This window comes from Salmo trutta, chromosome 24, assembly GCF_901001165.1.
Source record: "Salmo trutta chromosome 24, fSalTru1.1, whole genome shotgun sequence".
Lineage (NCBI taxonomy): Eukaryota > Metazoa > Chordata > Actinopteri > Salmoniformes > Salmonidae > Salmo > Salmo trutta.
The window spans coordinates 13991868-14017346 of NC_042980.1; the positions used below are offsets into that span (position 1 = coordinate 13991868).

The 25479-nt window shown below is 47.4% G+C and overlaps 1 protein-coding gene across 5 annotated transcripts in view; it reads right to left on the bottom strand.

Moving 5' to 3' along the window:
* The window catches only part of LOC115160736 (low-density lipoprotein receptor-related protein 2), a 62381-nt gene that overhangs the window by 5754 nt on the left and 31148 nt on the right, over nt 1-25479 (bottom strand). For 3 of the 5 annotated variants that reach the window (XM_029711084.1, XM_029711083.1, XM_029711082.1), the window contains 36 exons: nt 25271-25448; nt 24928-25056; nt 24034-24200; nt 23795-23938; nt 23509-23618; nt 22983-23160; nt 22585-22798; nt 20546-20785; nt 20245-20433; nt 18807-19727; nt 18511-18676; nt 18181-18339; nt 17795-18084; nt 17354-17554; nt 17097-17123; nt 16454-16696; nt 16179-16304; nt 15850-15969; nt 15215-15346; nt 13630-13831; nt 13162-13457; nt 12344-13010; nt 12060-12230; nt 11747-11970; nt 11354-11531; nt 11032-11228; nt 10590-10835; nt 10230-10358; nt 7117-7236; nt 5974-6090; nt 4764-4880; nt 4085-4222; nt 3682-3804; nt 3230-3358; nt 2933-3064; nt 1425-1556 (listed from right to left, as the gene is read on the bottom strand). In XM_029711084.1, the coding sequence (XP_029566944.1) occupies nt 1425-1556; nt 2933-3064; nt 3230-3358; nt 3682-3804; nt 4085-4222; nt 4764-4880; nt 5974-6090; nt 7117-7236; nt 10230-10358; nt 10590-10835; nt 11032-11228; nt 11354-11531; nt 11747-11970; nt 12060-12230; nt 12344-13010; nt 13162-13457; nt 13630-13831; nt 15215-15346; nt 15850-15969; nt 16179-16304; nt 16454-16696; nt 17097-17123; nt 17354-17554; nt 17795-18084; nt 18181-18339; nt 18511-18676; nt 18807-19727; nt 20245-20433; nt 20546-20785; nt 22585-22798; nt 22983-23160; nt 23509-23618; nt 23795-23938; nt 24034-24200; nt 24928-25056; nt 25271-25448 (7252 nt within the window). The remainder of the gene's footprint in view (nt 1-1424; nt 1557-2932; nt 3065-3229; nt 3359-3681; nt 3805-4084; nt 4223-4763; nt 4881-5973; nt 6091-7116; nt 7237-10229; nt 10359-10589; nt 10836-11031; nt 11229-11353; nt 11532-11746; nt 11971-12059; nt 12231-12343; nt 13011-13161; nt 13458-13629; nt 13832-15214; nt 15347-15849; nt 15970-16178; nt 16305-16453; nt 16697-17096; nt 17124-17353; nt 17555-17794; nt 18085-18180; nt 18340-18510; nt 18677-18806; nt 19728-20244; nt 20434-20545; nt 20786-22584; nt 22799-22982; nt 23161-23508; nt 23619-23794; nt 23939-24033; nt 24201-24927; nt 25057-25270; nt 25449-25479) is intronic. The other 2 variants (XM_029711086.1, XM_029711085.1) reach the window with 1 other exon arrangement.

Sequence of the window (25479 nt, forward strand, 5' to 3'; positions counted from 1 at the left end):
GCAGATAATAGCAGCTGAGTTTGTCAGTGGACTGCCTGGTGACAAAGAGATTGGAGATGCGCATTCACGAGATCACGCCATTTTTTCTTATCCTCTTTGAATGAATACAGCATTGTCCGGTTGGAATATTATCGCTATTTTACGAGAAAAATAGCATACAAATTTATTTTAAACAGCGTTTGACATGCTTCTAAGTACGGTAATGGAACATTTTGAATTTTTTTGTCTGGAAATGCGCTCGCGCGTTACCCTTTGGATAGTGACCTATGGATTATTTGGAACAAAAACAACATTTGTTGTGGAAGTAGCAGTCCTGGAAGTGCATTCTGATGAAGAACAGCAAAGGTAATACAATTTTTCGAATACTAATTCTGAGTTTAGTGAGCACCGAACTTGGCGGGTGTCAAAATAGCTTGCCCTGATGGCTGAGCTATGTACTCAGAATATTGCAAAATGTGCTTTCGCCGAAAAGCTATTTTAAAATCTGACATATCGATTGCATAAAGGAGTTCTATATCTATAATTCTTAAAATAATTGTTATGTATTTTGTCAACGTTTATCATGAGTAATTTAGTAAATTCCCCGGAAGTTTTCGGTGGGAATACGATTTCTGAACATCACATGCTAATGTAAAAAGCTGTTTTTTGATATAAATATGAACTTGATTGAACAAAACATGCATGTATTGTATAACATAATGTCCTAGGAGTGTCATCTGATGAAGATCATCAAAGGTTAGTGCTCCATTTAGCTGTGTTTTTTTTTTGTTTTTTTTTTACATATATGCTTGCTTTGAAAATGGCTGTGTGATTATTTTGGCAGGGTACTCTCCTAACATAATCTAATGTTTTGCTTTCGCTGTAAAGCCTTTTTGAAATCAGACAATGTGGTTGGATTAATCCAGAGTCTTATCTTTCAAATGGTGTAAAATAGTTGTATGGTTGAAAAATTGAAATTATTGCATTTTTGAGGTATTTGTATTTCGCGCCAACGTTCTTCCATTGGATATTTGGCGAGGCGTCTAGATGCAAGAGGTTTTAAAGGGATACTTTGTAATTGTGGCAATGAGGCCCTTTATCTACTTCCCCAGAGTCAGATGAACTCATGGATACCAGTTTTATGTCTCTGTGTCCAGTATGAAGTAAGTTAGAGGTAGTTTTGCAAGCCAATGATAACTAGCGTTAGCACAATGACTGGAAGTCTATGGGTATCTGCTAGTATTGTAAAAATCCCAAAGTATCCCTTTAACATTCAGGCATTCTACTCCAGAGCACTAACAGATAGGAGGCAGATGTTTGCGTCCCAAATGGCACCCTCTTCCCTATACAGTACAGTACTTTTGACCAGAGCTTAGCTGCACTACAAAGGGAATAGGGTGCCATTTGGAACGCAGACAGAATGACTTGTCCAGCTAAGCTCTTACCCTCAGCAGCACACTCAATGCCATGTTGCTCGCTGACTGAGCGGAAGCCCTGGGCACAGAAACACTCGTAGCTTCCCTTGGAGTTCTGACACTCCTGTGGACACGTCCCGTAGACCTCACACTCGTTGACGTCTGTTCACAAAACACAACAGGAAAAACACAGAGAAAGCCAAAGGTTAATTTTTGTCATTTTTTGTTATTTCCCCTTTATTTAACCAGGTAGGCAAGTTGAGAACAAGTTCTCATTTACAATTGCAACCTGGCCAAGATAAAGCAAAGCAGTTCGACATATACAACAACACAGAGTTACACATGGAGTAAAACAAACATACAGTCAATGATACAGTAGAAAAATAAGTCTATATACAACGTGAGCAAATGAGGTGAGATAAGGGAGGTAAAGGCAAAAAAAGGCCATGGTGGCAAAGTAAATACAACATAGCAAGTAAAACACTGGAATGGTAGATTTGTAGTGGAAGAAAGTGCAAAGTAGAAATAGAAATAATGGGGTGCAAAGGAGCAAAGTAAATAAATAAATACAGTAGGGGAAGAGGGAGTTGTTTGGGCTAAATTATAGATGGGCTGTGTACAGGTGCAGTGATCTGTGAGCTGCTCTGACAGTTGGTGCTTAAAGCTAGTGAGGGAGATAAGTGTTTCCAGTTTCAGAGATTTTTGTAGTTCGTTCCAGTCACTGGCAGCAGAGAACTGGAAGGAGAGACGGCCAAAGAAGGAATTGGCTTTGGGGGTGACCAGAGAGATATACCTGCTGGAGCGCGTGCTACAGGTGGGTGCTGCTATGGTGACCAGTGAGCTGAGATAAGGGGGGACTTTACCTAGCAGGGTCTTGTAGATGACCTGGAGCCAGTGGGTTTGGCGACGAGTATGAAGCGAGGGCCAACCAACGAGAGCATACAGGTCGCAGTGGTGGGTAGTATATGGGGCTTTGGTGACAAAATGGATGGCACTGTGATAGACTGCATCCAGTTTATTGAGTAGGGTGTTGGAGGCTATTTTGTAAATAACATAGCCGAAGTCGAGGATCGGTAGGATGGTCAGTTTTACGAGGGTATGTTTGGCAGCATGAGTGAAGGATGCTATGTTGCGAAATAGGAAGCCAATTCTAGATTTAAATTTGGATTGGAGATGTTTGATGTGTGTCTGGAAGGAGAGCTTACAGTCTAACCAGACACCTAGGTATTTGTAGTTGCCCACATATTCTAAGTCAGAACCGTCCAGAGTAGTGATGCTGGGCGGGCGGGCTGGTGCGGGCAGCGATCGGTTGAAGAGCATGCATTTAGTTTTACTTGTATTTAAGAGCAGTTGGAGGCCACGGAAGTTGAGTTGTATGGTATTGAAGCTTGTCTGGAAGGTTGTTAGCACAGTGTCCAAAGAAGGGCGAGAAGTATAATAATAGCACAAGCAGAGGAAATCATAAGAGGTTTTAAAAGAGTGTGACATTGGTACAGAGTGGTGTTTCCGCATTCAGCTTGTACTGATGCTTCCTGTACCTTCACAGGTGTTCCTGTCTGTCTGGCTGGGTTTGTATCCAGGCCTGCAGGAGCAGAGGAAGCCACCGTCTGTCAGGTCTGTGCAGTTGTGCTCACAGATGTTCTCACTGCAGGAGCGCCCACTGCCAACATCTGGGGAGAGCACATGCACACGTGTCACATTATGAGGGTTGACATTTACTCTCACTTCAGTATTATACAAACAGCCATATACTGTAGCTTCGCATAAGATAACAGTTTATGATGATTGAGATGGAGAGGGAAGACTGTGGTTACTGAGTTGGGTGGGTTACTCACTGCAGCCCAGCTCGTCAGAATGGTCTCCACAGTCATCATAGTCATCACAGGCATACTGCAGAGGGATGCACTGGCCATTACTGCATTTGAACTGATCCGCTGAACAGGGCCCATGTGTTGGGGTCTGGCCTGTGACAAACACAACACATCATGTCAACATGTCAATCATTTCAGAGAGGGAAAGACATGGACGATCGGATGGACAATAACCTTTGGTTACATGACAAACTCATCCCAAATGGCACCCTATTCCCTATAAAGTGCACTACTTTTGACCACAACCCTATGGGCCCTGGTCCAATTAAGTGCGCCATAAAGGGAAAAGGGGTGCCACTTGGGATGTTACCTACATAATGTTCATACAAGGATGGGCTATATGTACTCCAAACTCCCATGGAGATGGGACAATATATGACAGTATTGTTTGTAACTTGCGATTGGCGTGTACTTACAGTGCTCCTCTTTTTCGTCAGTGCCGTCCCCACAGTCGTCCACCGAGTTGCAGAGCTCATGGCTGTAGATGCACCGGTTGTTGTCACAGCGGAAACGGAACGGCGGGTCACACGGGATGTCCACTAGGGAGACAAGACCAGGGCCGTATTTATCAAGCGTCTCAAAAATGATCTAGGATCAGCTTTCCCTTTTAGATCATAATAAATCAGACTATGAAGGACAGGGAGGACCTAATCCCAAATCAGCACTCCTACTCTGAGATGCTTGATAAATACGGGCCTAGGTCATGGCCAGGCTCAATCTCAAGGTAAAATGTCTCATTGTTAATTACAGAATAAGGATTCATTCAACAATGTAACTATTTAAGGAACAGTGTAGCCATTGAAGGGGCATTGGCCTTACAGCAGAGGTGGAGCTCCTCATCTGAGTGGTCACCACAGTCATTGTCTCCGTCACATTTCCAGTAGGGCTGCACACACACATGGTTCCTACACTCAAACAGGAACAGTGGGCAATATGTGCCATTGGGATAACGGGTTGCTGCAAATGAAAGAAATGGACCATTACAATTCAAATTCATGTTTGTAACTTTTAAACTTAAGATTGGGGGCTCCTGAGTGCCTTAGACACTGCATGTCAGCGGTCTAAGGCACTGCATCTCAGTGCTAGAGGCGTCATTACAGACCCGCTGGTTCGAGTCCAGGCTGTATCACAACAGGCCGTGATTGGAAGTACCATAGGGCGGCGCACAATGGGCCCAGCGTCGTCCGTGTTTGGACGGTGTAGGCCGTTATAGTAAGTAAGAATTTGTTCTTAACTGACTTGTCTAGTTAAATAAAAGATAAATTAAAAATGTTTAATAAATAAATTAAATAAATAACTGTAGAGGGTGCTGTAGTAACATAATAATAGTTCTGGACCTCTGAGGAGAAAGGAGACCAGTGAGTAAAATTGGTTGAAAATATGTAATGTTAACCGGTTTTGCCGTTGAAATGACGTCTTTTCAACAAGTTTTGCTCACTGGGAGTGTTGTATTTGATGTCAGCCCATTGACAAATCTATGACGATACATAACACTTACGACATGATGTCTCGTCGGTGTAGTCCAGGCAGTCGGCGTTGCCGTCACATTTGAACCGGTCGGCAATGCAGTGGCCACTGCCACACTGGAAGTAGCCCGGGTGACAGGTCCGCAGCTCTGCAACACAGCCATGCCAGCACACAACTCATCACGAATACTGCAGGTATTAATCAAATCAAATCAAATGTTATTTGTCACATGCGCCAAATACAACAGATGTAGACCTTACCGTGAAATGCTTACTTACGAGCCCTTAACCAACAATGCAGTTCAAGAAATAGAGTTAAGAAAATATTTCCTAAATAAACTAAAGTAAAAAATGTAATAAAAAGTAACAATACAATTACATAACAGGGGTACCGGTACCGAGTCAGTGTGCAGGGGTACAGGTTAATCGAGGTAATTTGTACATGTAGGTAGGGGTAAAGTGACTATGCATAGACAATAAACAGTGAGTATCAGCAGTGTAAAAATCTTTTCAGCCTTCTAAGGGGGAATAGGTTTTGTTGTGCCCTCTTCACGACCGTGTTGGTGTGTTTGGACCATGATAGTTTGTTGGTGATGTGAACACCAAGGAAAATTAAACTCTCAACCTGCTCCACTACAGCCCTGTCGATGTTCATGGGGGCCTGTTCGGCCTGCCTTTTCCTGTAGTCCACGATCATCTCCTTTGTCTTGCTCACATTGAGGGAGAGGTTGTTGTCCTGGCACCACACTGCCAGGTCTCTGACCTTCTCCCTATAGGTTGTCTCATTGTTGTCGGTGATCACTGTTGTGTCATCAGCAAACTTAATGATGGTGTTGGAGTCGTGCCTGGCCACGCTGTCGTGGGTGGACAGGGAGTACAGGAGGGGACTAAGCATGATGATACCATTTCAATTCAAATTCACTTTGTGAATTCAAATTCTATTTCTGTTGGCACTAATATCACTCCATACACTTCACTTATTTTCAGCCATGCCAAGTGCTGAGGTATCTCAGATTCGGATCTTGTGTTCACGACTACTGTAAATAAACATTGAAAAGTGACTTGAATTCACAATCTGACCAGAAGAAACCCGGTAACAGAAGAAGTCAATTTATTCCGGTGGTCCTTTCTGTGTATCCTGTGCCTCAAAAAGGTGAAGTTTTACTGCTTCTTTCCTTGGTGCTGTATTCCATCACACTTTAATAAGCAGAGCCAGCACCAAAACAAAGAGCAACCACTCACCACAGTCCCTTTCATCTGAGTTGTCCTCACAGTCGTTGTCATGGTCACAGACCCAGCGGCCGGGAATGCAGTGCAGATTGTCGCAGCGAAACTCGCTCTCCGAGCACACACGCGGGCCTGGGGGAACACAGAGAGGGGAACTAAAGAATTAGCACTGCATAAGGGAAGACTTAATTAGTTGTCATTGCCACAGTCCAAACAAACAGGATGTCGACACAGATGACAGAGGGTATTACCATATTACTACATTATTCTGATATTGTTTCATCATATTTCATACAAAAACAGCCACTGCTTTGACAAATACTAGAGTTCTAGTCCCTCAATTGGGTAACTGCAATAGCTCCGCTGAGCTAGGACTTGTTTCTTGCATTACCAAATGATCTCGAAGCACCCAACCAATCGTGCTGTCCTTTTTCCGTGGTGAGTTCATAATGGAGTTCACTGGTGGTGTTCTCCCGCCACGCATTACCACCACAGTTGCAAAGAGGAGTGGCGACCCCAGGACACGAGCAAATGTCATCACACTACACATTAGTAGTTGTTCTTTGAAGCAGATTCATTATCCTCATCAGCTGGCACGCTCTCAGACTTGTTTAAATTCTCCAGGGCAGAGGTGGCCGACTCCCCCACTCCCTCCGACTGACATGCCGACGAGCTGTTTCTCTAGCAGCTGATAAGCCCGCCTCACATTACGCTGCTCCGAAGACAGAAGTGTTAAGTCTTTTACAAGAGCACTTTGTTATCTGATGAAACAATAACATGTCCATTCTTTGCCATCAACACCTTTATTTCATGTGGGTGACTCACTGTGTCTGAGCTACATTGGAATCCCCCCACTAGAATCGCTTAGAAGACACTCAAAGCCATGACTACAAGTATCCAGCTTTTTTGAGTCATGTGAATTAGCCCATAACTGCTAAGGTGACACGTAGGGCCGGTTTCACCAGTTGGACTTAAAAAAGGTTGGGCTTAAATGGATGAGGTAGAGCTACAGCCTTGTTATGCCCAACTTGTACAACCGGCCCATGAAGGCTCAGTGTAAAAGTGCCAATGCGAGGCAGCCAGGGGATCTAAGGTAAAGGTTGTTAATTAGATCCAGTATTAGACAGTGGTGGTGGGTAGAAGTACTGAGTAACTCACTACAGGCGCGCTCATCCGAGCCGTCGCCACAGTCGTTGTCCCCGTCACACCTCCAGCGCAGAGGGACACACTGGTGGTTGTCACAGCGGAAGTCCCCCAGAGGGTCACAGGTCACCTCCTCTGAAACCACAATAGGCACACACACAGTGACACGAGATAAGAAGCAAAAGACAACGCTCAAACACATACATGCACCTGTAGTGACACTTTCCCTCAAGTTCTTATCCTCATCCTTAGTTCTTATCCTCCTTATCCTTAGTTCTTATCCTTGTCACACCCTGACCATAGAGAGCCCTTGGTTCTCTATGGTGTTGAGGTCAGAGCGTGACTTGGGGGGTGTTCTAGTCATTCTATTTCTATGTTGGTGAGTTGTATGGTTCCCAATTAGAGGCAGCTGGTAATCGTTGCCTCTAATTGGGGATCATATTTAGGAAGCCCTTTCTCCCACCTGCTTTGTGGGATATTGTTTCAGTTAGTGCCTATGTGCGCGCTGTACTTCACGTTCGTTGGATGTTTTGTTGTTTCACTGTGAATAAAAATGATGTGGAACTCAACTCAACTCAACTCGGGAGTCGCCAAGGAGCATAGGGGTACAGCGACGACGCCAGGGACCGCGGCCAGGGGTGGTCGGCCGAGCCAAGGAGAGAGACAGAGCCTGCCTGGGAGTCAATGGAGTAGTGTGAGGAGGGATATCGGAGAATGATGTTGGCAAGGAGTATGCTGCAGTGCAGGCGTGCTGAAGAGCGTGACACCAGTCCGGTGCCATCTGTGCCAGCTCCCCGCACTCGCCCTGAAGAGCCAGAGACCATCAGGGAGGCGATGGAGAAGTTGGGAGAGAGAGAGAGATGTTGTGCAGGTGTGTTCTGCACAACATTCGACCTGAGTCCTGTGCCAGCTCCCCGCACCCTCCCTGAAGTGCGTGTCAACAGTCCGGTGCCACCTGTGCCGGCTCCACGAACCAGGCCGCCAGTGCGCCTCCCCAGTCCGGTACGTCCTGTGCCAGCTCCCCGCACTCGCCCTGAAGTGCGTGTCACCAGTCCGGTGCCACCTGTGCCGGCTACACGCACCAGGCCTCCAGTGCGCCTCCCCAGTCCGGAGCGTCCTGTGCCGTCTCCACGCACTCGATCTGAGGAGCGTGTCATCAGTCTGGTGCAAACTGCGCCGATGCCCAGTCCAGGCACGGTGACCAGTCCCGCTCCATGGCTGGAGCCTTCCTCTGCGCCAATGTCCAGTCCAGGCACGGTGTCCTGTCCAGCTCCAAGGCCGGAGCCTTCCTCTGCCCCGGTGCCCAGTCCAGGCACGGCGGCCAACCCAGCTCCATGGCCGGAGCCCTCCTCTGCGCCGGTGCCCAGTCCAGGCACGGCATCCAGTCCCGCTCCAAGGCCGGAGCCTTCCTCTGCCCCGGTGCCCAGTCTAGGCACGGCGGCCAACCCAGCTCCATGGCCGGAGCCCTCCCCTGCGCCGGTGCCCAGTCCAGGCACGGCATCCAGTGCCGCTCCAAGGCCGGAGCCTTCCTCTGCGCCGATGCCCAGTCCAGGCACGGCGTTCAGCCCAGTGCCATGGCCGGACCCGGGGTCTGGGCGGGGGCTACGACCCGCACCGGAGCCGCCACCGACACTAGTCCCCCCCCTACCCTCCCCACCGGTTTTGCGGCCGGAGTCCGCACCTTTGGGGGGGGGGGGGGGGGGGTACTGTCACGCCCTGACCATAGAGAGCCCTTGGTTCAGAGCGTGACTAGGGGGGTGTTCTAGTCATTCTATTTCTATGTTGGGGAGTTGTACGGTTCCCAATTAGAGGCAGCTGGTAATCGTTGCCTCTAATTGGGGATCAAATTTAGGAAGCCCTTTCTTCCACCTGCTTTGTGGGATATTGTTTCAGTTAGTGCCTATGTACGCACTGTACTTCACGTTCGTTGGATGTTTTGTTGTTTTGTTGTTTCACTGTGAAGTAAAATTATGTGGAACTCACGCTGCGCCTTGGTCCGCTCTGTACGACGATCGTGACAATCCTCCTTATATCCTTAGTTCTTATCCTCCTTATATCCTTAGTTCTTATCCTCCTTATCCTTAGTTCTTATCCTCCTTATCCTTAGTTCTTATCCTCCTTATCCTTAGTTCTTATCCTCCTTATCCTTAGTTATTCCTTGAAATGTTTTATGCCCAAACATTGCATTCGTGCAAACACATGGCATGGTTTTACCAGACACAAATTAAGCAATAAAGATTAAGAGGTTGTCCATTAAGTTTGCTTTGTAGTCCAGGACTAGGCTTCATAAAGTGTCCGGGAAACCGTCCCTCAATTAGTTGATTTATCACTTCAAAATAAAATCAACAGTCATTCCAGTATTACTTGTCCTCTTTGAGATCATTTCAAGACAGAAGATGAGAAATTCTTCAACACTGTGCATCATACTGTTTAATATAGCGTTGATGATAACTACTAGACCACAGAGCTTTGAACTGAGAGGTGCCATCTGTTTTTTTTGTATTAAAGCAGAGCTGATCATGCAGAGGGGAGTGCGGCATGCCTGAATTGGGTGAGCTCTGAGCTATGCCAGGTCTATAGGAGAGGACATGAGAGGAGGAGAGCTCGGCTGAGCTGTCTCTACCACACAGTGCTGGTGGTTTGAAAGATAGTGGTGCTAGAGGGGAGATCCCTCCTATCCCTCCACCTGGCCCGACTGCTGCATTCTCTAACACAGATTAGCGTGGATCTCCCCTCTAGCGCAGGGATGGCACTAATGGAGTGAGGGCCTCTGATAAGAGATGGGAGGGTCATGGCTGGTGTGTGTGGATCGGTGCGCGGTACAAAGAGCACAGTGTGCACCTTGCCCCGTACAACAGTACACATGCGCACGCAGGCACACGCACACTCTTTCACACGCGCACGAACGCACACAAGCCATAAATCCAGAAAGTTCTCTCACGGGGAGCAGGCGGTGAGACCCTCTCCATCACTACCTCCCACTGTCACACTATGTAATGTTCTGCTAATAGCCCTTAAGTCACTCCCAACACACATTTATACCTCATACAAAAACGTTATTATTTAGTGCCGCGGGTTTTAACCATTGGTTGATTTCTGTCTGAACGCTGATGTTTCAGTGGACTCACCGCAGCCCTGCTCATCACTGTTGTCCCTGCAGTCGTTGTGGCCGTTGCACACAGCCCACTGCGGCACACAGCGGTAGTTAGTCCTGCAGACAAACTGGGTGTGGTTGTCACAGCGATAAGACGGCCCCACTGTGAAAAGACCACATCGAGGACATCAATAGCAAGGAACAACATGCAGACAGACACTTTAGAGGAAGTCTTTCAATCGTATATATCTGGTGGCAGAAAACAACTGTTAATTGTGATTTTCCACAGTTTAGAATGAACAGGTCTCAGTAGGCTCACTGGAGCAATCCCACTCAATCCCTACAGTTGAGTGTGTGCTTTCACCGCATGATACTCTGTGTGATCGTCACTCACTGCACTCTTCCAGAGGCTCGTCAGAGTTGTCGCCACAGTCGTCGTCCACGTCACATTTCCAGTTCTGGGGGATGCAGCGTCCGTTACGGCACTTGAACTGACCGGGCCGGCAGGTCCTGCTAGAGCAGTGGGCGGGCTCCTCGTCAGAGCCGTCGCCACAGTCGTCGTCCCTGTCACACTGCCACGCCTCGGGGATGCACCTCTTATTGGCGCACTGCCACTGATGGGTCTCGCACTGATGAGTGGCTGCACAGACAGTCAATTCAGTTTTAACCCTCCACTGAAGTACATTCACGCACAGCTGCTATTTAACAACAACGATCACAAGGTTATGGGAAATCAACAGGTTAAAAACAGTGTAATCAAACAATTGCAAAGAATGTTTCCTACGCGCTCAGAGTGTTCTCTGGAAACAAAAATGACAGCGCTAAATGCCACCCACCACACAGCACAGGATCTTCATCAGAGCCATCATGGCAGTCCTGGTTGCTGTTGCACAGGAAGTGGGGGCTGGTGCAGTTTCCATCGTTGCACTGGAACTGGCCCAGTCGGCAGTGGCGACTGGGGCAGGTGGAGGGCTCATCAGAGCCGTCTCTGCAGTCCCTCTGGCCGTCACACTTCCACCAGATGGGGATGCAGCTGTGGAGGGGAGGTAGGGACAATACTGTTCAGGGCTCGTCAATGCCTCAATTATACCACAGGACACGTGATACGAAGCGAACGAGTGCATAGTAGTACAACTCTTAAGGTGAACTCCCACTCACCGCTCATTATCCGCACATCTGTACTGGGTGCTGGTGCACATGGGCAGGCAGCGAGCCACGCCACCCAGCTGTACATTCAGGAAGTGGTCGGGGCATTCACAGGTGTGACCCCGCCCCCCGTCACGGAGCAGACACAGGTGGGAGCAGCCTCCATTGTTCACTGCACAGGGGTTGGTCACTGGGGGGAGAGAGGGGGTCAGAGAATCAGCGCAATCACATTCAGCGCAGCTGGGCAAACACAGGCACGGCATTGTCTTAAAGTAAACACTCGAATGGACCTAACAGGCAGGAAACGTCAGGATAAGGAAGTGATAGCAATCTGAGTGTTGAGGAATGGATGTTGATCCAGGAGAAGAGGAGACTCAGATTATTGTCTCCTGGACTGAAACTGACCAATGGGCTGCCTATAGGGATGGCACACGTGGATGTCGAAGGGTCTGTGTGTGGTGTTGACCAGAGACTGGCGGCCGGATCCGTCGTATTTGTTGCCTTTCTCCACTGTGTGGGTGTTCCAGTCAGTCCAGTACACGGTCTCCTCAAACACAGTCAGGGCAAATGGATGGGGCAGTGTCCCATCATACACAGTGTGTCTGTGATGTCCCTCCAGGTCTGAGAACCTGAGGAGAAGAGGAGTAGGATTACAGGAGGCATTTAGGTGTTTAGGAAACAAAGCAAGACTGTATGGCAATTAGAAGCGCGGTCTTACTCAATGTAGTTGAGATGGGCATCTGACCAGTAGAGCTTGTCATTGCTGTAGTCAATGGTGACCCCATTGGGCCACTCGATCTTAGTGGTGATGATGGCTGTCTTGTTGGTGCCGTCCATTCCAACACGGCCTATGAAGGCTTTCTCCCCCCAATCCGTCCAGTAGACATATCTGACAGGGACCAAATCAGTTTAGGTTACTAAAGACCTCTTTTATCGAATGAACCAAGAATCAATCATACCACTTTTTCACTGTATAATGATTAATGGGGCAAATTTACTCACCCATATTTTGGATGCAGAACGAGCGCCCTGGGGTTTTCAAAGCAGTAGGTATTATTGGCATCCACACAGTGCTCAGCCAGTTTCTTAGCAAAGCGCCCGTCCAGTTCGGACACTTTGAGACAGTCCAGGAAGCTGTCCAGCCAGTAGAGCTTCCTGCCCACCCAGTCAACCGCCAGGCCCTCCCCATGGAGCACCCCGTTCACCACCACTTCCCTGTTACTGCCATTATAGAACATTCGCTCAATCACCCTGCGGCCCACGTCAATCCAATAGAACCTCTTGTCCACGCGGTCAAAGTCCATGGCCACCACGCTGGTCAGGCCCTGCAGGATGAGAGAGTAGGCCTCTCCGTCCGTGGACAGGTTACGAAGATAATAGCGGTTACTGAAGATGAGGTAGGGCGTAATGTTGCTGTTCTGACGACAGCTGCGGCCATCCGGTTCCCGTAGGAACCCGGGGGCGCATTTACACATGTAGGAGCCCACGGTGTTCTCACACACCTGACTACACACGCTGGGCGTCTCCGCACACTCGTTGACGTCGTCGCAGGTCTTGTTGTCGGACATGAGGCGGTAGCCGGGGCGACAGGTGCAGATGAAGCTGGTGGGTGTGTCAGTGCAGTTGTGGTCACAGTGGTGCATGGAGGGGTTGGTGCATTCATTTATACCTGCATCCAGGACAAGACAGAACAGGCTTTAGAGGAGATTGACTATAAATCCAATACCACACTGCTCTGTTGTGATACTAAATACTATATTGGCATTGTATTTATATTTAAATTCATTTGTTTTACTGCTTTTAAGACATCATGCACTCACCACAGCCCTTCTCGTCACTGTTGTCTGAGCAGTCGTCGGTCCGGTCACACACGTTAAAGAGAGGGACACAGTGTCCGTTGTCACACCTGAACTGCCCGGGGGGGCACGTGGGCGGTGGCGTGCGGCACATGTGTTCTAGTTCATCCGACTCGTCCCCGCAGTCGTTGTCCCCGTCACAGATGAAGGCGAGGGACACACAGCGTCCGTTTTGACAGGTGAACTGGTGCTGCTGACACGGCTGGTAGGTGCAGCCCTGCTCGTCACTGCTGTCCCCACAGTCATTCCTCCGGTCACACCTGCCACCAAACACATCAGTCACTCAGTGTGCTTCCCTGTACACCAGGTGGTGCTGCTGTCCAGTCCCAAAATTCACACTGTAGTCTCAGCCTCTACAAAGCAATGATACATTCAAGTAGAAATCTGAAACATGTCATAATTATTTCTCTGTTATGTTAGAGTCTGTCAAACCTGTAGGAGCTGCGTATGCAGAGGCCGTTGCTGCAGGTGAACTCGTTGACGCCACACGATCTGCGCGTGCAGTTCTGGTGCTCGTCCAACGCGTCCGCACAGTCCGCGTCGCCGTCACACACCCAATCACGAGAGATGCACTTCCTCTGCGGCCCTTGGTTGTTCACACAGGTAAACTCCAAGGCTGAGCATGTGCGGTTAGCTAAAAAAAAACAGAGGGGCAGGAAAATGACACCAAATTAGAGAAGTTACATGATGATGAAGACTCCGAGACGGGACCTAACATTTCTCGCGTTCCAAACATTCCTAAGTGTATTTCAGGACCTCTAGCCGTGACTTCGGTTTCCTATCCATCTAATGTGATTGAGCCCCATTGTTTGAAGTGAGCCTCCTGCCGAGGCCCGTTGTGCGCTGAAGACATGCGCTTCAGGCTCCTTATTGTCAGAGCCCACATTCGAGAGGAATGACATAAGAGTCTAGATCCACCCTGAGCCAGGATTCTGAGACAGGCACAAAGTAACGAGTGACGCAGGGGAAATCAGGAATGTGAGCTCCTTGGAGACGTTCAACAGGAGCCAGTATCCACCCCCACACCCCCCAGCATGTATCCTGATCCATCAGTGTCTGACGGAGATAGACTGGAGAGGAATACACTAGGGGTACGCGGGTCAGCTGTTTGTTCACCCGCAACTGGGTCAACTTAGTCAACTTGTCTATAATTAGATACGTGCAGCTTCTCTTCTGTCATTATATGTTGCCCTAGAAGACTAAATAAACCCTTGCTCACCAGAATAATGTCATAAATTGATATAATACATTTTTCAATCTAATTGACATCTGTAAAGTTTTCTGTCATCTTTAAAAAGACGTTTATGGACCGGGGAGAACTTGCAAAATGTCCAAATGACATCAGTTTGACCGGTTCTAAGGAAATATAAAGCTGTGAAAACGACCCAACATGTTTCTGATAAGATTTCAGTTCGGCTTGGATCCATATTTTATGCGCATGAAATACTACCACCAAAATTTGGTGTATAACTTTACTGCAAAAAATGCTTAATTCTGCAAGAGTTAATATTAAGTCTATATGAGAGGTTATAGACCTACGTCTTGTGACTGTTGAATATGCATAGCGCCTCACAATCATCACACATGACGGCACCGCCATCATCCTCTTTTACCACTTCGCCAAATCTTTCCCAAACACTCATTTTCTGGCCCTCCCTTCTCTTTATTTTCAAATCTCCACTTCGCAGCTTTTCTCTTATTGAATTATTCTCTGACATTGTTCCTTTTGCCTCCGTGGATCAACGTTAAAGCATTTGGCGTTAAGGCCCTGTAGGCCCTAAAGCTTAGGCCTACTCATCAATGCCAGATAGAAAAACCTCAATGTAGCCCATAGATGTAAACTGCACGAAAATGATACATTAATGGATAAAAAAAAAAAACTATTGTTTTCTCTTTATTCAACCCGCTCGCCACCCACCCGCCCTTCAGCCACACAATATTCAATGACCCTTAATCCGCCCACCCCGCGTGGACTGCGGGTTATAAGTCAACCCACTCTTCACTAAAATACACTCACCACAGTTGTGTCTCTGGTCCTCATCACTCATGTCTCCACAGTCATTGTCCCCATCGCAGACCCAGGAAGAGGTGATGCACCTGCCGCCATCACAGCGGAACTGGTCGGTGTTGCAGGTTCTCACCAGGGTGACTGGAGATCAAAGGTCACAGACATAAATACAAACCATGCATGAATGGATTAGAACTAGAATACTATTGTGCTTAGTCAGTTACTTAAAACGCCCTGTAAATGTCTTAACTGATGTCAACTAGTAAAGACAGGTAATGCATATCTGAACCCGAAATGAAACAGGTGAAGCTATCAAAGTAGTCACGGCATCTCCTCCACATTCCAATCTATGGTGATCTATTGAAACACAAGATAAAGGGAGGTTGTGTAATTACCCTGGGACAAAAGGAAGAGAGGAAAGAGGAGAGAGGAAAGAGGAGAGGAAAGAGTAGAGGCTGTGTTTGTCAGAGGAGACTGGTGGGCGTCAGTAGGGAGGAATGTGGCAGACAATGGGTGGCCTGACTGACTGACTGACCACACCACTAACAAAGGCGTACACTATGGACACATAAGCAACAGCACAAGCATGTGCGCACGCACACCAACGCACAGTATGGTGAGGGAAGGAGAGCTGTGGTACTTACTGCAGGAGGAGGGCTCATCAGAGCCGTCAGCACAGTCGGTACCCCCATCACAGTACCAGTGGGCTGGGATACAGCGGCCACTGGAGCAGTGGAACTCATTCTGGGCACACGTGGAAGTGGCTGGAAGCAGAAAAAGAGACATTTAGGGGTCACTCTCCTCTCAAAACCCATTTTGAATGCACATGAAATGGCACCATATTCCCTATATTAGGCATTTGCATTTTACATTTTACATTTTAGTCATTTAGCAGACGCTCTTATCCAGTGCACACATTTTCACACATCTTTTGACACACCCTAACTGTACAGACCAGGCCTGGGGGACTCACCGCAGTGTACAGGGCTCTCGTCACTCATGTCCCCACAGTCATTGTCCCCGTCACACAGGTAGGAGCGGGGGATGCAGATGTTGTTGGATGCACACTTGGTGTGTTCTGGCTGACATGTTCGCTCCGCTGAGATACATGACAAGAAGACGATTGGTGTTATCATCTCGTGTCACAAAGCAAAATCTATTATTTCACCGCACTTGAAACGTCTCCAATCCTTACGGACTGACATTTTAACTTTCGATCTGAAACCAAGTCCTGCTGTGTAGACTTACGGCAGTTTTGTTCGTCTGAAGTGCCATTGTCAAAGCAGTTGTTGATGCCGTTGCAGACGTAGTCCTTAGCGATGCAGCGTCCGTTGTTGCAGGGGAACTCAGTGTTGGGGTCGCACGACCTGAACAGGCAGCCTACCTCATCACTGTTGTCGCCACAGTCGTTGTAGTGGTCACAGCGGTAGTGGTAGGGCACACAGCGACCGTTCCCACAGGTGAACACAGTGGGCTCGCAAGTGTGGAAGGCTACCAATCGAATAACCAAAAACACCATAATCAGAGATCTAGCCAATGGACAGGGAGACAAGGGGCTGTAGGTCTCAAGCATCTCAGAGTAGGAGTGCTGATTTAAGATCAGTGTTGCCTTTTAGATCACAACGAATCAGATTACACGGACAGGGGGAACCTTATCTTAGATCAGTACTACTCTGAGACGATTGATACATACGAGCCCAGGTGAAGATGAGCAGGTGTACAAGATGGAGATTTACCTGACAAGGCAATAAATGCTGCTGCCATTTGAACTTGGACTGCATGCAAGATATAAGATAAGTACATGAATGTATTCATTTAGGATAGGGTTAGTAGAAGAAAACAAGCATCACTAAATAGCTACATTAGATTAGTGATTTGCAAGCATACACACCAAAAGGTTGGAAATCATTCTTGGATCCTGAAAGATAGTTGTTGCAGGTAGAAACAGAAATCTGGTTAGAGGCAGCATTTTAGAGACGGTTAAGAGAAGGACAGAACAGGTGTAGGGATAAATCCATCATTGTCAGCTGTAATCACAATCACATTCAAGACAAATCAACAAAGATATTAAAGGAAGATATTTCTAGATAGACGAGACAAACAACGTTCAACAAAACAGGCACTACGTGGGGCCACTAAGCACCATACCGCAGACTCTCTCTAGCTCGTCGCTTCCGTCCCCACAGTCATTGTCATTGTCACACTTCCACTGAGCACGGATACAGCGTCCATTCATACAGGTGAACTGGCCTGCCTGGCAGCGGGTCCCGTTGTCAGGGATACAGTGCTTGTTGTCGGCCAGGTACCACCGACCCTCTGAGGGACACTGACACTCAGCACCCTGGGGCCCTGAGGAGAGGGGCAGGGGGACAGGCATCAGACGGATGGGGTGGTATGACAGACAGGCGTATGATAGCCCAACACACATCACCCCAAAACAACATGACAACATCAAAACAATACGATGCTAGAGAAAATGACATTTTCAAAGGAAGCTTGGTCCAACCCCCACATTTAGCTACGAAGCTACAGCCTGCTTCTATTCGATCAGGAAACCTGAGGGTTAAAGTAGGGCCTAACTGCTAGTACCTGGGGTACAGATGTGACTGCAGCCTCCGTTGAACTGTTGACAAGGGCTGTTGCACTGTTGCTGCTTGTTGCTGGCCAGCACGTGGACATCCATGGGTCTGGATGGAAGGTTCTGGGTCATCACCCTCTGGTCAGACCCATCGTGCTTGTTAGCCCGGTAGATACTGCGTGTGTTCCAGTCAGTCCAGTAGATGTACTGGCCATACATGGTCATGGCGAATGGGTAAATGGCTGTGCTGACGATGACCTCCCGATTGGCCCCGGTGAGAGAGCAGCGCTCAATCTTCTGTCTGATAACCAAAACCAGCACATATCATTACCATCAATACAATCTGACAATGATGGATTTGTGAGAAGAATGTCGAATTATTATAAGAGGGTCTTACAGGCTGGCATCTGCCCAGTACAGTCTCTGCTCTTCATAGTCCAGGGTTAGTCCATTGGGCCACACTAGACTGCTGTTTACAATCTCTGTCCTGAAGTTCCCTCCCAAAGTAGCACGTTCAATCTTTGCATTGGTCCCCCAGTCTGTCCAGTACATATACCTGTATGACATGGAAATAGAATAGATTGCCCTTTTTTTTTTATCCATGACGGTACAGTGTACATTCAACACATGCTGAATATCTATTGAATATACTGAGCGAGAGCTCTTGCTATCATTACAGAAGGAGTGAAACGGTATCAGCATTCTTGGCATTTCTGGCCAGTCTTACCCCCTGCAGGGATCCAGCATGATGGCTCTAGGTCGGGGCACGCGGGCGATGATGGATCTCTGTGTTCCATCCAATGCCATGGAGCTGATAGTCTGGTTGATGTAGTCACTGTAGTAAATCCTTTTGTTGATCCAGTCATAGGCAATACCATCAGGAGCTCCTAGATCTGCATGGACACAAAACACACCACATAGAAAAGTACTGCAATAAGCAAATAGCCCAAAAAAGCTGTAACCAGATGATTACAGTATGATGTTGCAATGTAACGGAACAAATCCAGTTGTTAGGTGTCTTACCAGAAGCCACCACTACTGGAGGCGAGGTGGGAGAGGACAGACTGATGAAGCTAATCTTGCTGCTCCCAGCCCCTGAGCTCTGGGTGAAGTAGATCCTATTGTCTGTGCGGTCAAAGTCCAGGGCCACGGAGGTGCGGGGCACGTTGACCACAGGGAAGGGCAGTGCGTGGTCGTCCGGGTCCAGACGCAGACTCCGCACCGTGCTCTCTGTCGTATAGATGAGGTAATCATCCCGCGACACCACACAGCCCGCGTTGTCCGCCCCCAGGTTCCCAAAGGCACAGCCACACTTCTTGGTCTGGCTCCCGGGGCGGGCAAAGCAGAAGTGGGCACAGCCCCCGTTGGTCTGCAGGCAGGGGTTGTTGTTGAGCTGCTGGGCCGAGCTGGGCTGGATACGCTGGTCGTAGATAGTCACGTCTCTCAGCATGTTAATGTTGTCTCTGATGACTGTAGGCTGCTCTGTACTGCCAGGCTCCTTACTGGCCTGGAACACCTTCTTCAGGTTCCTGTCCACCCAGATGATGCTAGTCTCAAACACAGTGATGCCATAGGGAGTTGGGTAGCGGCTCCCGTACCTGACTATCTCTGTTTCTCCCCCCTGAGGGTTGACCCGGGCTATCATATCCAGAGAGTCATCCACCCAGTAGACATATCCAGTCTGGAAGTCCAGAGCCAGACCTCGCGGGGTTATAATCCCAGACGACACCAGCACAGTGCGGTTGGTCCCGTCCAGCAGGGCTCGCTCAATCTTGGGGTTCTGTCCGTAATCTGCCCAGAACAGGTATCTGTTTTTAGGGTCCACCACGATGTGGCGTGGCATGTCCACTTGAGTCTTCAACAACACACGTCGGAAAGTTGTGTTTAAGCGCAGAACCTCCACATAGGTCTCCGTCAGGAAAGCATTCGTGAAATAAAGGTTCCCTGAAAAGCACAGCCAAGTTGATATATATAAGTAAAAGAGCAATGGAGATTAGATTATCTAGGAAGAGCCTCCGGTAATGCAGATGGTATTGAGTGGTTGTATAAGGACAGAGTAAGTCCGCTAATTTGAATAGTCACCAGGGGCTGGTTTCCTAGACCCAGATTAAGCCTATTCCTGGACTACATTGCACTTTCAATGAGAGATTTTCCATTTTAGTCCAGAAATGTAATCTGTGTCTGGGAAACCAGCTTCTGTTTAGTGTACCCATAAACTGAATAATTATTGGCCACACTACCAAGATCTGCAGCACTCTCCATTCCAGTCCTCACTTCTTTCTACTCACCTGACTGAGAATAATCCTGCCTGTTTTCTGGAGTCAGACCCTGTGTTAAAGCCTCTTACACAGTATACCTGGATACCTACTGTTGGCTGACCTTTACTTTCTCTACCTGCTGGCATCATTTAAACACTTTTCAATTGAGCTCTCTGAACACGAACCCAAAGCGGATGCCCTACCTGCAGCCCAGTCCACAGCGATGCCTCGTATCCCGTTGCGGCCGATTCCAGATGTGACCACACTGCGGAACCCTGCTCCATCGGGCTTGATCCGGCGGATCCCGTTCTGAGAAGTCACAGTGCTGCTGAAGTCACACCAGTAGAGGAACCCCGAGGGCATGTGGACATCCACATGTAGAGCATTACGTCCTACACGACACAACCAGAGAGGTTAACCATAAACAAGGGCATTGATGTGGTGTTGTTTTTCCTCTACTAATGAAAAGGCTGAACGACACATTTACATCTGAACAACACCCACCTCTCCCAGCCACTGGCACCATGGCCTCAGAGTGGTCAGCCCCCTCCAGACTGAAGCCTTTGAGGGCAGACAGCATGGAGATGACCACGTAGGACTGGTATGGAGCACAGGTCCTGTTGTCAACGCTGAGCTTGAAGCCAGTGGCACAGGCACAGGTATACAGGCCTCTGGGCCGCGGTAGACACAGGTGCTCACACGCACCAATGTTGTTGCTGCAACCGTTGGAGGTACCAGCCGAGACTGCAGAGGCAGACCACAAGGTGGATTAGAACACGGCATTCATATAAAACAGGAGTCTGCACAAATAGAACTACAAATTCATTAACATTTCTAAAAGTTCTAGGTCAAGGACAACAAGGGTAGTCAGGAACTTTTCAAAATTAGACTAAACTATGTTACAAATTACAATCCTGGAACTGAGAACTTGTGCCTCATTTCTGATACGTCACTGGAAGAATCTGGTGCAAACACAATTTTGATACATCGTTGCCAAGTCAGGCTCAAGGCTTGATCTATTCCCAGAAACCATGTCACTTACAGTATCCCCAGCAAACCGGGAACATTCCCAGAACATTAGCTTACATTCCCATTAAGTTTAAGTTAACATTAGGATGATAACATCCCAAAAACATTCAAATAATGTTTTTGATAACAAAATCTTTCTTTTCTTCAACACATTTTCCAAATGAAATATCCTTGGAATGTTCTCCTAACATTCACTAAAATGTTGTGCACAACGTCTGTAACAAACACCACAGAACATTCCTCAAACGTAATAATGTTCCACTATTGTTTTGGTTCTGTGAAAGTTCCCTGAACATTTGCTAAGTTGCAGTAAATGTTCTCATAACACAAAAACTGTCCAGTCGTGCTGATGTTTATACAATGTTTGTATAAAACATTCGCCTGATGTTGCAAGAATGTTCCCAGAACACATTGCGTCTGCTCTTTAAAGGTTCCCGGAATGTTTTATAAGGTTGTGGGAACAGTCCGGTGGGAATATTGTGGGGACATCACAAAAGAAATGTTCCTAAAACACAAAAACTATCCAGTTGTGCAGATGATTATACAATGTTTCTTTTAGGGTACAAAAAACATTTACCTGATGTTGCAAGAACATTCCCAGAACATCTTTTTATGTTCTTTATACATTCCTATAACATTTATTTAGGTTGTGGGAACATAGTGGGGATATGACAAGAGCTTCCCAAAACACTTAAAACTGTCCAGTTGTGGTGATATTCAGATAATGTTTGTATCAGGGTGAACAACACATTCCTTTGATGTTGCAAGAATGTTAACAAAACAGGCTTTCTGAGTTCTTTAAAAGGTTTCCAGAACATTTAATTAGGTTGTGGGAACAGAGTGGGTACATTAGAAGAGATAGGTTCCCAGAACACAAAATATGCTCAGTTCCCACCAGACTGTTCCCACAACCGAATTAAACATTCTGGGAACCTTTAAAGAACAGACTAAATTAGTTCTGGGAACATTTTTCTAACATCAGGTGAATGTTTTTCGCAGCGTAAAAGAAACAATTTGGAATCATCTGCACAACTGAAATGTTTTTGTGTTAAGAGAACATTTGCCACGACCTAACAAATGTTATGGGAACTTTTTGTTATGGAACCAATTTTTTTTTGTGTCCGCTCTGTTTTAGGAGACAAACGGACACTGCTTGTTCCATACACAATGCCCAGTGTTCCTTATAAGGGAAGAGTAACTGGCCATCTAATGCTTCCCTCCATCTCCCACATAATTACCCAACAGCTATCAAAAAGACCAAAGCAATGCCATAATTCAGCAATGCTATATCTTTACCAAAAAAAGCAGAACGGCCAAAATATATGTATGCATACTGATTAAACACTCAACAAAATAAATGTCAAAACTCCAGTGCGCTGGTAATCTTGATGCTTCCAACAAGTTCATGTATCTTAATAAACAAACGTTTCGGTCTCAATCAACCTTTCGGTCTCAATCAATGGAGAGGGGTTCATATTTGTTTGGCCGTACCATAAGGTCCCTCAGATACTCACTCTCCCTGTAGTGCACCTTCAGTACTCTCAGTCCAGACACATTGTCCCGCAGCACCACCTTGTTAGCCCCGGTGGCCTTGTCCACGCGCTCTATCACCTCAAAGTCCCGGTCGGTGAAGTACAGGAAGCGCTCATGAACAGCAACGCCCCAGGGATGGGACAAGCCTGTCACTATTGTGATGCGATTGGTCCCGTCTGGGTCGCCACGCTCAATCTGTGGGGTTTTAATAACATCAAGACTGCCCTTAATACCAGATTTAACGTGTAAAATATATGCATAATAAGCAATGAGTTGGACTACGTGGGGCCCTGGTATGGGCCCTGGTCAAAAGTAGTGAACTAAATAGGGTGGCATTTGAGACGCAGGCATAGTGGTTGAGGGAGAGATGATGACCCACCATTCCGGTGCCTGTGACAGCCCAGTACAGCTTGTTCTCTTGTATGTCCACAGTGATGAACTCCACATGATCCAGGTTGTTGGTGAACAGGGTGACAGGGTTGGAGCCGTCCATGTCTGCAGCCGCCACCTTAGCAGGGATGCCACTCTCTGTGCCCTGGTCGGTCCAGTACAGTTTCCTAACAGAGAGAGAGAGACACAGCTATGAATACAGCCCCTCAGCATCTCCATCACCTCATATGAGAACATCTACAACAGATTCAATCCAAGTCCACGTGTGAGATTCAGAGAGAAGAAATCGATATGTCTTAATCATGCCAATACACATTTGATATGCTGACGGTGAATAGTTGATATGTGCACTTTTTGCCTGGTGGTGGCTTGTTGGAGTGTGTAGTGTTGTGTTGTGTACAGTAACAGCGCTAGGTCGCTCTCTCTGGGGGTGGAGCAGATGGCATTCAGGCAGGCAGGCTGAAGGGGGTGAGTGACTGTGGGGATGAGCCAGAGCAGTGTTAAATGGGGCTTACCCACGTGCCGGGTCCACAGCAATGCCAACCGGAGAGCCTGCGCCAGTCGGGGAGCCATTATTGGTGATTAGAGTCTTTCTGTACTGCACCTCCCCTCTCAGCCTCAAAACCTGACAAAACACACACACGCACAGATCAGATGTACCCCTGACAGAGGGAAACCAACTAAGAGGACTACTTTATTTTCTAAATACGATGTTCACTGTCAGTAGTGTACCACTCATTTTCAGAAATAACTTCATTGTTATTATATACAGGAGCATAGAGAGGGGATGTTTCAGCTCACCTCAATAGACTGGGTGGCTGGGTTGGTGTAGTACAGGTTCTCTGTCATCCAGTCCAGGGCCAGGCCCACAGGGGAACCCAGAATGGCTGCCGGGGCAAACTCTGTCCTGTTGGTACCGTCCGACTTCACTCGGTGGATCTCACCCTACAGAGGAGAAGGGACAGGGTTGGTCAGAGCCTAGGGACAGTAGAGTAGTCTCACTTCAGGTCTCTGTTTGTGTGGACAGTGCTAACACGTACCGGGTGCTCTACCCAATAGATGGTCCGCTCAATGTCGTCAAAGTCCACATCATATCCATTCTGAAGTCCAGCAACTGGGACCATGGCATCGTTGCTCTTGTCGTCCGGGTTCAAGGACATGCCGTAGATGACACTGTCTCTCACCACCACCAAGAAAGGATCCTCAACTGCAGGAAAACACAAGTATTCATCACCAAAAACATGGTGGCTCCGAATGGACATATAGCCTATTGGACATATAGCCTATTTGGACATATTGCCTATTGGGCACTGATTTCATTTTTCAAAACAGGTAAAATACCACAGTATGTTGAAAGAGGAGGGGGTTCAGATGGTCTGGTGTAAGCTTATTCCACAGTATGATTTGCTTTGTCATCAGAGATTAGAATCAATAGATAGCTCGGAGGCATTTTCATTCTTGGGTAATCATCACCTCTCATGGGTGAATGCGTTCTGCATGGCTAGAAAAAGCTCAAGCCCTGAGATGGGTTACGCTGTTGACCTAAACACGACCCTCTAGACTTCACATTAAAGGTCCCTTGTCTTATTGAAACCCTAGTCACACTTTAATGATCCTCAATATTTACCTCTGGAATGGGATTTGACAACAGAATTTAAATGGGATACTGTTGACAAGTCCTTAGCCTCTAAAATATGAGTCCGGCATTCTAGATTTCTTCTTTTATCGACTGAGAGCTGGATATGCCCAAATAAATATGTTTGAAAAACAGCAGCTCTCTGTTTGTAGGTTTTAAGCATTCGTACCAATACCTACACCACGAATAAATACTTTACGTTACGTGAATTACAATCTATCTGTTCCATCTGACCTCACTTCCTTTTTAATGAAACTGTGAGTGATGAGTGTTTCCCTCAGGTTGGCATGGAGCTTACCTCTGGCACAGGTGAAATTGTCTGCAGTCAGGGTCCAGCCTGAGGGACAGGCACAGGAGTAGTAGCTGGGCCCAATGGCCGAGAGCAGGCAGATATGAGTACAAAGCCTCCTCAAGCAGTGGTTTTCACCTGCACACAGATCCAATAACACACACACAAACAAGACAAAAATCAACAGTGTTCAGTATCCTCTTTGTTCATTCTGAAATGTCATTTAAAATACAACGGCAATAGTGTACTGTGCCAATACTAGCTTACGATATCAACATGTCTAAGATGTATTTGTAATTGGCCTACCATCTGTCCTAGAATGTTATTGATCAGTGGTGGGTTCCTGTCCTACCTGCAGGCTGCCTGGCCGGGTGTACCGCCACCAGGCCCATGGGCTGAGGGAGGTTGTAGAGCATCACTGTCTGGTTCTCCCCGTGCCACTTATGGGCTCGGATCACACGGTTGATGTATCTGTCGGTCCAATACACAAAATCCTCAAAAATGGTAATTGCGTGGGGATGTTGCAGTACCTTTTTATTGAGAGCAGCAAAAGACAAGAAG